The sequence below is a fragment of the Salmo salar genome, chromosome 03 (genome assembly GCF_965601325.2).
Source record: "Salmo salar chromosome 03, fSalSal1, whole genome shotgun sequence".
Classification (NCBI taxonomy): domain Eukaryota; kingdom Metazoa; phylum Chordata; class Actinopteri; order Salmoniformes; family Salmonidae; genus Salmo; species Salmo salar.
Window position 1 is genome coordinate 83,769,370 of NC_138293.1, and position 13,131 is coordinate 83,782,500.

General features: G+C 43.9%; 1 protein-coding gene across 5 annotated transcripts in view; it reads left to right on the forward strand.

Moving 5' to 3' along the window:
* The window catches only part of LOC106606602 (septin-9), a 153,203-nt gene that overhangs the window by 133,163 nt on the left and 6,909 nt on the right, over positions 1-13,131 (forward strand). For all 5 annotated transcript variants that reach the window (XM_014202917.3, XM_014202919.3, XM_014202918.3 and 2 more), the window contains 4 exons: positions 1,746-1,883; positions 4,171-4,288; positions 10,370-10,465; positions 11,852-11,948. In XM_014202917.3, the coding sequence (XP_014058392.1) occupies positions 1,746-1,883; positions 4,171-4,288; positions 10,370-10,465; positions 11,852-11,948 (449 nt within the window). The remainder of the gene's footprint in view (positions 1-1,745; positions 1,884-4,170; positions 4,289-10,369; positions 10,466-11,851; positions 11,949-13,131) is intronic.

The window sequence follows — 13,131 nt, forward strand, 5'->3', positions numbered from 1 at the left end:
TAATTTTCCTACCTCATGATGCCATCTATTTTGTGAAGTGCACCAGTCCCTCCTGCTGCAAAGCACCCCCACAATATGATGCTGCCACCCCCGTGCTTCACGGTTGGGATGGTGTTCTTCGGCTTGCAAACATCCCCCATTTTCCTCCAAACATCATAACGATGGTCATTATGGCAAAACAGTTCTATTTTTGTTTCATCAGACCAGAGGGTATTTCTCTAAAAAGTACGATCTTTGTCCCCATGTGCAGTTGCAAACCGTAGTCTGGCTTTTTTATGGCGGTTTTGGAGCAGTGGTTTCTTCCTTGCTGAGCAGACTTTCACGTTATGTTGATATAGGACTCGTTTTACTGTGGATATAGATACTTTTGTACCCGTTTCCTCCAGCATCTTCACAAGATCCTTTGCTGTTGTTCTTGGATTGATTTGCACTTTTCCCACCAAAGTACGTTCATCTCTAGGAGACAGAACGCGTCTCCTTCCTGAGTGGTATGACCGCTGCGTGGTCTCATGGTGTTTATACTTGCGTACAGATGAACGTGGTACCTTCAGGTGTTTGGAAATTGCTCCCAAGGATGAACCAGACTTGTGCAGGTCTACAAAAATTTTTCTGAGGTCTTGGCTGATTTTTCCATGATGTCAATCAGAGGCACTGAGTTTGAAGGTAGGCCTTGAAATGCATCCACAGGTACACCTCCAATTGACTCAAATGATGTCAATTAGCCTATCAGAAGGTTCTAAAGCCATGACATTTTCTGGAGTTTTCCAAGCTGTTTAAAGGCACAGTCAACTTAGTGTATGTAAACTTCTGACCCACTGGAATTGTGATACAGTGAATTACAAGTGAAATAATCTGTTTGTAAAAAATTGTTGGAAAAATGTCTTGTGTCATGCACAAAGTAGATGTCCTAACTGACTTGCCAAAACTATAGTTTGTTAACAAGAAATGTGTGGAGTGGTTGAAAATGAGTTTTGTGTGTGTGTGTGTGTGTGTGTGTGTGTGTGTGTGTGTGTGTGTGTGTGTGTGTGTGTGTGTGTGTGTGTGTGTTTTAAAATATATATATATATATAACACACACACAGATATATACACTTAGGTTGCACTCATTAAAACTCGTTTTTTTCACATTCTTAATATAAAGTGGTGAGAGGGAATTTTTACTAAGATTAAATGTCAGGAATTGTGAAAAACTGAGTTTAAATGTATTTGGCTAAGGTGTATGTAAGTAATAATAGTGAAGACATCAAAACTATGTTGTAACACAGAGAATCATTTAGTAACCAAAGAAAGTCCAAATGCAAAGCTGTCATCAAGGCAGAAGGTGGCTACTTTGAAGAATCTCAAATATAAAATATATTTTGATTTGTTGAAAACGTTTTTGTTTACAATATGATCCCATATGTGTTATTTCATAGTTTTGATATCTTTACCATTATTCTACAATGTAGAAAATAGTAAATAAAGAAAATCCCTTGAATAAATGTGTGTCCAAACTTTTGAGTGATACTGTCTCTCTCTCTATCGTTAATATAAATGCTTACCCCATTACATCTCATCTAGATGACTAGTGTACACAGTACTGTGTATGACCTCATCTATCCTCTTTCTCTCCCCCTGCTAACTCCCTCTTCCTGTCTTTCTCACTTGTCTCCCCCTATCCATCCCCCAAAACTCCCCCTTTCTCTTTTAATCTGCCTCTCCCCTTCCTTCCACTTCCTGTCTTCTTCCCCTCCCTCCCTCCACAGTTGGCAGCCCATCATGAAGTTCATTAATGCCCAGTATGAGCAGTACCTTCAGGAGGAGATCAACATCAACAGGAAGAAGAGGATTCCAGACTCCCGGGTTCACTGCTGTATTTACTTCATACCCCCTACTGGACACTGGTGAGGCAGGCATGCGCCCGCGTGCACACACACACACACAGACACACACACACACAGGAAGACGTGCACATGCACAGACGCGCGCACACACAAACAGGAAGACGCGCACAGACGCGCGCACACACAAACAGGAAGACGCGCACAGACACACACACACACATACACACAGGAAGAAGCGCACATCCGCACACACCACACACACAGGTAGACGTGCACATGCACAGAGACACACTTTCCTTGTGAAGGGTATGAATGTGTGGAATGTTTCAGGTGAATGTTTAGATATGGCTGGGAGATAGTCAAGCTGATTATTAGCTAAACTTCATTCTTTAGATTTTCCACTTTTTACTGTTCTATACAGTTGTCATTTTGAGTGATCAAAAATGGCATGTAATCAATCACAATAATTGTCATACACACACAAGCACAGTGTCAGTGCAACAGTGCTGCTGCCCCCTGCTGTCCCTGAACAGGAGAGAATATGCAACTGGGAGATTGAAAAAGGAGAGTGAGAAATCGAGTGAGTGAGAGAGGGAAGTGATTTATGTTAGATAAGCAGTGAGTCATAGGGAGAGTCCTACTCAAAAAGCCCTGAATCATCAGAACAGGAAACAGAGGAGGAGGACACAGTGAGTTTGGCATGACTTTCTGATACACAATAGTTATAACAACAACCTAATGCCCCGTGCTGTGCCATTCAAATATCACATATGATGTCCAACGTCATACTGTGCCCTTCTGTGTAACATATACAGCCTATGTATGGGCCAGATTCCCGGACAGAATAAAGATTCTCTGAGTACGCTTTTTAGTCTAGGACTGTCTGTCTGAATGTACAGGTCATGTTATGCTACCCCTCACCACCGCTCTGGATTGACCTGTAGTGGATCCTCCTCTGCTCCTGCAGCTCAGAGGGACAGACAGATGTGGGAACACTTACTCTTCCAGACCCCCCTCCATTTCCTGTTTCACAGGCAGCGAGTTGCAACACGTCCCATAACACCCGTTTTCCATGACTGGAAAAAATGGCTTTCTCGCTCTCTTTTGCCAGGCCTTGAAACAAATGCCTGTGTTTGCCTCCCTGCTCCAAGTTTCTGTCTCTGGTGTTTCTGCTGCTCACACATCTTGGCCTTATTTGAGCTTCATACAGAGCTACACCCCCCCCCCCCCCCCCCCAAAATGTTGCTACTCTATACAGCTATTACCCTTTAATTGAATTTTCGTCCTGTGTTATGTCTGCTTCTCCTCTGCATCTACCCCATGATGGTTCTACCCTTTGTTGCAATGGTCTGGGTTCCAGTGCTGTGGTGGACTGCAGGCTTTGCCCTCATTTCTGTGGTTGTGATGTACAAGAGCGAGAGCCTTAACATATTGTGCCCCCCCTCCGATATAGCTTGAGCAGCGTTTCATGTTGTTCCAGCGTTGCGGATGTCTGTCACATGTCCTGCCCAACAACTGTTCTAGTCTAATGTTTAATACTCTAATGGGAGCGATATGAGAACAGAGGTTTTGTGTTTGTGTGTGTGTGTGTGTGTGTGTGTGTGTGTGTGTGTGTGTGTGTGTGTGTGTGTGTGTGTGTGTGTGTGTGTCGTGTGCATATGTGTGTGTGTGTGTGTGTGTGTGTGCACATGCTCATCTGTCTGACCCAAAGGTCTTTGTCGACTGGGCAGTTTTCTAGTGCAGTGATCTGAGCCAGCATCAGCTGCACAAACCACAGACAGATGAGTTTCACACTTATGGAAGACTGGGTTTCTCCAACCAACTGCTCTATGGCGGATAAGGCTCTGCTCAGTTCAAGGCTCAGTGTGGTTTAATTGACAGTGACAGACACGCACTGACTGATGTGGGTCTCAGATATACAGTAGGTTTAGCTTGTACATAGAGTATGTACGTGAAGCTACAGTACTGTGTCTGCTTGTGTCGGCCTCGCTATGGGTATTTTTCTTGGAGGATACCGCCCTCTGGTGGTTCTAGGATCTATCACACTGTCGACCCAAATAAACACTGTAAAACGTTGAACAAGAGCTATAAAACAGACCTGGGTTCTAATACTATTTGAAATAATTGATAATACATTTGTCAGGCTTGATTGAGCTTGCCTGTTGCAATGGAACCAATAGAAAAATCCCAAAAGTGAAAACCCCGCCCACCTGGCGCTTCAGGCAGGCTAAAGCAAATACTCAAAGTATTTGAGACATTTCAAATAGTGTTTGAACCCAGGTCTGCTATAGATACAGGTGAAATAAAGCCCCTCTCTCAATCACCCCCTTCTCTCTCACACTTCCAGTCTGCGACCTCTGGATGTGGAGTTTATGAGGCGTCTCAGTAAGGTGGTCAATATTGTTCCTGTCATCGCCAAGGCAGACACACTCACCCTGGAGGAGAGGGACTTCTTTAAACAGAAGGTGAGCTCTCTCTCTCTCTCTCTTTCTCTCTTTCTCTCTTTCTCTGAGGCATGCTGCCTCTCTCTCTCGCATATTTTGTGTTCTCCGCAGCAACAGGAAATGTTTCTTAAGTTGTTTGGCCTCTGCCGCCCGTTCGGTCACTGTCCAATAAGAGAACACTGAGGATCTTTTGTGTGGATGGAATACTTGTGAGGTCAGGACCTATATAGCCAGGCTCTGGATTGGAGAGGAGTTCTGTGGGAGTCCAACCTCTCTCTCCCTCCTTTTCTGTCTCTCCCTCCTTTTATCTCTCCCTCCTTTTCTGTCTCTCCCTCATTTTCTGTCTCGCTCTCCTTTTCTCTCTCCCTCATTTTCTGTCTGTCTCTCCTTTTCTGTCTCCCTCTTTTTCTCTCTCCCTTTCTCTCTCTCTCCCTCTCCCCCAATTTTGAATTGGCTAGAGGTGAGTTCTGTCCAACTTCTCCCGTCTCCTTCCCTCTCCTCCCCCTCCCCTTCTTCCCCCTCTCTCCTGACTGCTGATGTGGTCACAGTGGACTTCATTACATCACTTCCTCCTATGTGGTGGGGATCTGAAACATAAAAAAATGATTTGATCACAGACCCCAAGAGGGAAAGTAGTAGTAGCAGCAGTAGTACTAGATACAGCAGTAGTAGTAGATGTAGTAGATGTAGATGCAACAGTAGATGTAGTAGTAGATGTAGCGGAATGGGAGGTTGCAGCAGTAGTAGCAGTAGTAGTAGTAGTAGATGCAACAGTAGTAGTAGTAGTAGTAGTAGTAGTAGTAGATGCCACAGCAGTAGTAGTAGATGCCACAGTAGTAGTAGATGCAGCGGTAGTAGATGCAACAGTAGAAGTAGTAGTAGATGCAACAGTAGTGGTAATAGTAGATGCAGCAGTAGTAGATGTAGCGGAATGGGAGGTTGTTGTAGTAGATGTAAATGTAGCGGAATGGGAGGTTGTTGTAGCAGTAGTAGATGCAGCAGTAGTAGTAGATGTAGGGGAATGGGAGGTTGTTGTAGTATTAGTAGTAGATGCAGCAGTAGTAATAGAGGTAGGGGAATGGGAGGTTGTTGTAGTATTAGTAGTAGATGTAGTAGTAGATGTAGGGGAATGGGAGGTTGTTGTAGTAGTAGTAGTAGTAGTAGTAGTAGTAGAGGTAGGGGAATGGGAGGTTGTTGTAGTAGTAGTAGATGTAGGGGAATGGGAGGTTGTTGTAGTATTAGTAGTAGATGCAGCAGTAGTAGTAGAGGTAGGGGAATGGGAGGTTGTTGTAGATGTAGGGGAATGGGAGGTTGTTGTAGTAGTAGAGGTAGGGGAATGGGAGGTTGTAGTAGATGTAGGGGAATGGGAGGTTGTAGTAGATGTAGGGGAATGGGAGGTTGTTGTAGATGTAGGGGAATGGGAGGTTGTTGTAGATGTAGTAGATGTAGGGGAATGAGAGGTTGTTGTAGATGTAGGGGAATGGGAGGTTGTTGTAGATGTAGGGGAATGGGAGGTTGTTGTAGATGTAGTAGTAGATGTAGGGGAATGGGAGGTTGTAGTAGATGTAGATGTAGGGGAATGGGAGGTTGTTGTAGTAGATGTAGGGGAATGGGAGGTTGTTGTAGATGTAAGGGAATGGGAGGTTGTTGTAGTAGTAGATGTAGGGGAATGGGAGGTTGTTGTAGATGTAGTAGTAGTAGTAGATGTAGGGGAATGAGAGGTTGTTGTAGATGTAGGTGAATGGGAGGTTGTTGTAGGGGAATGGGAGGTTGTTGTAGTAGTAGATGTAGGGGAATGGGAGGTTGTAGTAGATGTAGGGGAATGGGGGGTTGTTGTAGTAGATGTAGGGGAATGGGAGGTTGTTGTAGATGTAGTAGTAGATGTAGGGGAATGGGAGGTTGTTGTAGATGTAGGGGAATGGGAGGTTGTTGTAGATGTAGTAGTACATGTAGGGGAATGAGAGGTTGTTGTAGATGTTGGGGAATGAGAGGTTGTTGTAGATGTAGGGGAATGAGAGGTTGTTGTAGATGTAGGGGAATGAGAGGTTGTTGTAGATGTAGGGGAATGAGAGGTTGTTGTAGATGTAGGGGAATGGGAGGTTGTTGTAGTAGGGGAATGGGAGGTTGTTGTAGTAGATGCAGGGGAATGGGAGGTTGTTGTAGATGCAGCAGTAGTAATAGTAGTAGTAGTAGATGTAGGGGAATGGGAGGTTGTTGTAGTAGGGGAATGGGAGGTTGTTGTAGTAGATGCAGGGGAATGGGAGGTTGTTGTAGATGCAGCAGTAGATGTAGGGGAATGGGAGGTTGTTGTAGATGCAGCAGTAGTAATAGTAGTAGTAGTAGATGTAGGGGAATGGGAGGTTGTTGTAGTAGTAGAGGTAGGGGAATGGGAGGTTGTAGTAGATGTAGGGGAATGGGAGGTTGTTGTAGATGTAGGGGAATGGGAGGTTGTTGTAGATGTAGTAGATGTAGGGGAATGAGAGGTTGTTGTAGATGTAGGGGAATGGGAGGTTGTTGTAGTAGATGTAGGGGAATGGGAGGTTGTTGTAGTAGATGTAGGGGATGGGAGGTTGTTGTAGATGTAGGGGAATGGGAGGTTGTTGTAGTAGTAGATGAATGGGAGGTTGTTGTAGATGTAGTAGTAGATGTAGGGGAATGGGAGGTTGTAGTAGATGTAGATGTAGGGGAATGGGAGGTTGTTGTAGTAGATGTAGGGGAATGGGAGGTTGTTGTAGATGTAAGGGAATGGGAGGTTGTTGTAGTAGTAGATGTAGGGGAATGGGAGGTTGTTGTAGATGTAGTAGATGTAGGGGAATGAGAGGTTGTTGTAGATGTAGGGGAATGGGAGGTTGTTGTAGGGGAATGGGAGGTTGTTGTAGATGTAGGGGAATGGGAGGTTGTAGTAGATGTAGGGGAATGGGAGGTTGTTGTAGTAGATGTAGGGGAATGGGAGGTTGTTGTAGATGTAGTAGATGTAGGGGAATGAGAGGTTGTTGTAGATGTAGGGGAATGGGAGGTTGTTGTAGATGTAGGGGAATGGGAGGTTGTTGTAGTAGATGTAGGGGATGGGAGGTTGTTGTTGATGTAGTAGTAGATTTAGGGGAATGTGAGGTTGTTGTAGATGTAGGGGAATGAGAGGTTGTTGTAGATGTAGGGGAATGGGAGGTTGTTGTAGTAGATGTAGGGGATGGGAGGTTGTTGTTGATGTAGTAGTAGATTTAGGGGAATGTGAGGTTGTTGTAGATGTAGGGGAATGAGAGGTTGTTGTAGATGTAGGGGAATGGGAGGTTGTAGTAGATGTAGGGGAATGGGAGGTTGTTGTAGTAGATGTAGGGGAATGGGAGGTTGTTGTAGATGTAGTAGATGTAGGGGAATGAGAGGTTGTTGTAGATGTAGGGGAATGGGAGGTTGTTGTAGATGTAGGGGAATGGGAGGTTGTTGTAGTAGATGTAGGGGATGGGAGGTTGTTGTTGATGTAGTAGTAGATTTAGGGGAATGTGAGGTTGTTGTAGTAGTAGATGAATGGGAGGTTGTTGTAGATGTAGTAGTAGATGTAGGGGAATGGGAGGTTGTAGTAGATGTAGATGTAGGGGAATGGGAGGTTGTTGTAGTAGATGTAGGGGAATGGGAGGTTGTTGTAGATGTAAGGGAATGGGAGGTTGTTGTAGTAGTAGATGTAGGGGAATGGTAGGTTGTTGTAGATGTAGTAGTAGTAGTAGATGTAGGGGAATGAGAGGTTGTTGTAGATGTAGGGGAATGGGAGGTTGTTGTAGGGGAATGGGAGGTTGTTGTAGTAGTAGATGTAGGGGAATGGGAGGTTGTAGTAGATGTAGGGGAATGGGAGGTTGTTGTAGTAGATGTAGGGGAATGGGAGGTTGTTGTAGATGTAGTAGTAGATGTAGGGGAATGGGAGGTTGTTGTTGATGTAGTAGTAGATTTAGGGGAATGTGAGGTTGTTGTAGTAGTAGATGAATGGGAGGTTGTTGTAGATGTAGTAGTAGATGTAGGGGAATGGGAGGTTGTAGTAGATGTAGATGTAGGGGAATGGGAGGTTGTTGTAGTAGATGTAGGGGAATGGGAGGTTGTTGTAGATGTAAGGGAATGGGAGGTTGTTGTAGTAGTAGATGTAGGGGAATGGTAGGTTGTTGTAGATGTAGTAGTAGTAGTAGATGTAGGGGAATGAGAGGTTGTTGTAGATGTAGGGGAATGGGAGGTTGTTGTAGGGGAATGGGAGGTTGTTGTAGTAGTAGATGTAGGGGAATGGGAGGTTGTAGTAGATGTAGGGGAATGGGAGGTTGTTGTAGTAGATGTAGGGGAATGGGAGGTTGTTGTAGATGTAGTAGTAGATGTAGGGGAATGGGAGGTTGTTGTAGATGTAGGGGAATGGGAGGTTGTTGTAGATGTAGTAGTACATGTAGGGGAATGAGAGGTTGTTGTAGATGTAGGGGAATGAGAGGTTGTTGTAGATGTAGGGGAATGAGAGGTTGTTGTAGATGTAGGGGAATGGGATGTTGTTGTAGTAGATGTAGGGGAATGGGAGGTTGTTGTAGATGCAGCAGTAGTAATAGTAGTAGTAGTAGATGTAGGGGAATGGGAGGTTGTTGTAGTATTAGTAGTAGATGTAGGGGAATGGGAGGTTGTTGTAGATGCAGCAGTAGTAGTAGTAGTAGATATAGGGGTATGGGAGGTTGTTGTAGTAGATGTAGGGGAATGGGAGGTTGTTGTAGATGTAGGGGAATGGGAGGTTGTTGTAGTATTAGTAGTAGATGTAGATGTAGGGGAATGGGAGGTGTTGTAGTATTAGTAGTAGATGTAGGGGAATGGGAGGTTGTTGTAGTATTAATAGTAGATGTAGGGGAATGGGAGGTTGTTGTAGTATTAGTAGTAGATGTAGTAGTAGATGTAGGGGAATGGGAGGTTGTTGTAGATGCAGCAGTAGTAGTAGTTGTAGGGGAATGGGAGGTTGTTGTAGTATTAGTAGTAGATGCAGTAGTAGCAGATGTAGGGGAATGGGAGGTTGTTGTAGTATTAGTAGTAGATGTAGTAGTAGATGTAGGGGAATGGGAGGTTGTTGTAGTATTTGTAGTAGATGTAGTAGATGTAGGGGAATGGGAGGTTGTTGTAGTAGATGCAGCAGTAGTAATAGTAGTAGTAGTAGTAGATGTAGGGGAATGGGAGGTTGTTGTAGTAATTCAAGGCAATTATAGCAGCCATGCTCACAGATCCACACCAGTGTCCCTCTCATTAGGGAAGCTCTGTACGACCGGATAGAAAAAGCCTAAGGTGTGTGTGTGTGTGTGTGTGTGTGTGTGTGTGTGTGTGTGTGTGTGTGTGTGTGTGTGTGTGTGTGTGTGTGTGTGTGTGTGTGTGTGTGTGTGTGTGTGTGTGTGTGTGTGTGTGTGTGTGTGTGTGTGTGTGTGTGTGTGTGTGTGTGTGTGTGTGTGTGTGTGTGTGCGCGCGCTTGTTTGTAAACGTGTACACTGACAGTGATGGGCCATTGGTTTCAACAGAACATTTTGGAGGAGATTAGTGAAGGGATTTAAGTTAACACCACCTAAAGCTGTGGGTAACGCAGTGTGCAGATGGTCTCGATTTCTCACAAAATACTGTTATGTATCCAAAGGATTTGTCAGACATGTCTGGCTAATTGCGGTTGTTAGGCTTTTGCTTGTGTGTTCCCATAACATTTTTAATTCATGTATTCAAGTTTCTGCAAGGGTGTATAATGCATTTGTCGTTTTTCTCAACCTTTTTTATAGCAGGGACCAGCAGGCTAGGTGTTTTATTGTAAGGCCGCTTACAATAAACTATCACTGTAGAACTGACTAAATGAGTCAGTTAACCAGCTCAGGGACCAGCAAGCAACATCCCATGGACTGGGGCTTTTCCACAGAAGAGGATGAGAAACACACTTCAATGAATTTTTCAGTCTCCACCCTAGTCACAGAGCTACCCTAACCTCTCCCCTCTTCATAGAGGTCACTCCCCCTAACCCTGCTCCTTCAGCTCCAGAAGGAAGCCCTCTGTGTGGGGAGGATGTGTTTGCATTACCGGGCCAGTCTCACACTCACCTCTCACCCAGAATTGTTTTTGTGTCCCCAGATCAGGGAAGAGCTACGTGCCAATGGGATCGACGTGTACCCCCAGAAGGAGTTTGATGAGGATGCAGAGGACCGGATGATTAATGACAAGATCAGGGTGATTTGAGTTGACACATCTGTCCACATCTTTACCCACTTGCCCCTAGCCATAATCCCTCACATTACCGTTTATAGCTCCACTCATCTGTGCTACGTCCCTGTTACAGTAGGTCCCTGTTGATCCATGTTGATAACCTGGTTAATTTACATTTGGGTCCCTGTTGATCCATGTTGATAACCTGGTTTAATTACAGTTGGGTCCATGTTGATCCATGTTGATAACCTGGTTAAATTACAGTTGGGTCCATGTTGATAACATGGTTAAATTACAGTTGGGTCCATGTTGATAACCTGGTTAATTTACATTTGGGTCCCTGTTGATCCCTGTTGATAACCTGCTTAAATTACAGTTGGGTCCCTGTTGATCCATGTTGATAACCTGGTTTACTTACAGTTGGGTCCATGTTGATCCATGTTGATAACCTGGTTTACTTACAGTTGGGTCCCTGTTGATCCATGTTGATAACCTGGTTAAATTACAGTTGGGTCCCTGTTGATCCATGTTGATAACCTGGTTTAATTACAGTTAGGTCCATGTTGATCCATGTTGATAACCTGGTTAAATTACAGTTGGGTCCATGTTGATAACCTGGTTAAATTACAGTTGGGTCCATGGTTGATAACCTGGTTAATTTACATTTGGGTCCCTGTTGATCCCTGTTGATAACCTGGTTTAATTACAGTTGGGTCCCTGTTGATCCATGTTGATAAACTGGTTTAATTACAGTTGGGTCCCTGTTGATCCATGTTGATAACCTGGTTAAATTACAGTTGGGTCCATGTTGATAACCTGGTTTACTTACAGTTGGGTCCATGTTGATCCATGTTGATAACCTGGTTTAATTACAGTTGGGTCCCTGTTGATCCATGTTGATAACCTGGTTAAATTACAGTTGGGTCCCTGTTGATCCATGTTGATAACCTGGTTTAATTACAGTTAGATCCATGTTGATAACCTGGTTAAATTACAGTTGGGTCCCTGTTGATCCATGTTGATAACCTGGTTTAATTACAGTTGGGTCCATGTTGATCCATGTTGATAACCTGGTTTACTTACAGTTGGGTCCATGTTGATCCATGTTGATAACCTGGTTTAATTACAGTTGGGTCCATGTTGATCCATGTTGATAACCTGGTTAAATTACAGTTGGGTCCATGTTGATCCATGTTGATAACCTGGTTAAATTACAGTTGGGTCCCTGTTGATCCATGTTGATAACCTGGTTAAATTACAGTTAGGTCCCTGTTGATCCATGTTGATAACCTGGTTAAATTACAGTTAGGTCCCTCTGCTGCAATATATATCAAATGTCAGTTTATTTGACTCTTCATGGTATGTCTCTTTGTTCCTCCTGTCTGTCTCTGTGTTCTTTCTGTCCTGTAGGAGATGATCCCGTTTGCTGTGGTGGGCAGCGACCAGGAGTACCAGGTCAACGGCAGGAGGCTTCTGGGAAGAAAGACAAAGTGGGGAACCATAGAAGGTAGATGGCCTCCTGCTTCTCTTCTCTTCCTCCATCTTCTCATTTTTGCTTTAGCACTTTTTGTCTTTTTATCTTTGAGCAGTAGTCTCTCTCCTCAGCAGTATGAAGGCTAACGTTATGAAGAGGTCTTTTAGTTTTCCTTTCTTGATTAATGTACACCGGCCAGTTAAGACTTAACAAGACAGAGGAGATGAGCGGAAGGAGTAGAGGGGGAGGAGCAGTGTGGCACCTCTCCGTTTTGGACTGTACTTCTTGTGGCATGATTTTCTTTTTTTTTTGCAATGTAAAAATTTGAATAAAACCGATCAAAGTTCATTTGAGTTCCCTCTTCGTTAATTCTGCTGCCTACTACACCATTAGAAGGCCTATAATTTAGCCACAGAGGATGAAAAGCTTATTTTTAAAAATTGCCTAGCTGTGGATTGTGCGTAGCCCAATAACAAAGCATAACGTACAGTTGGGAAGACGCTGCAAATCTAAGTGAATAAACAGCATGCAAACAAAACAAGCCTTCTGCAAAAACACAGGTTGGAATGCAAAATGCTCCTGCTAAAAAGAGCTCTAATCTGTCCAAGTAAAACAAGAGAGATAGGCTTGGCTTTTGGCACCAGCGCATCGGCCATCACCAGTGAGTGATCTATGCATCATTGGGTGAGTCAGTGAAACTAAAGAATTTTTAGGACTATAATTTCCTCCTCATATTGGACAATATGTGTGTCTCCACAGACCTAGTCCTAAGCTATTGATTTTTACTGCTATCAGATCCTCAGTTAGTCACTGTCAAAGTACAGCCTGTCGTTTCGATCATTTGTGCGGTATTAAAAAAGATTCTGACAGTCTCCAGTTATGTAAATTGACATGGAATTGCATGAAATATGTTTATAAAAGGCCATATTTTTCCCGGACCCTAGGCTACTCAACATTTTCCCTATGTTTGCAACTTCTGTAAGTGCATCTACTATACTGGTCTATGCCACTATGCAGATGCAATACGATGATATGCATTCAATGCTTTATAATAAAGTTTACAAAAATATATATTGTATGTTCCGATACCTCAGAGCTCAACAGGTCACTGCCCTCTCACTCTCACTTTTTGTTCCCGCACCTCCCAATTTACAAAGGAAGCTTTGGGGAGGAGTAGTCCTCAGATGAATTCACTCGTCCCCAGCCCAGACAGACA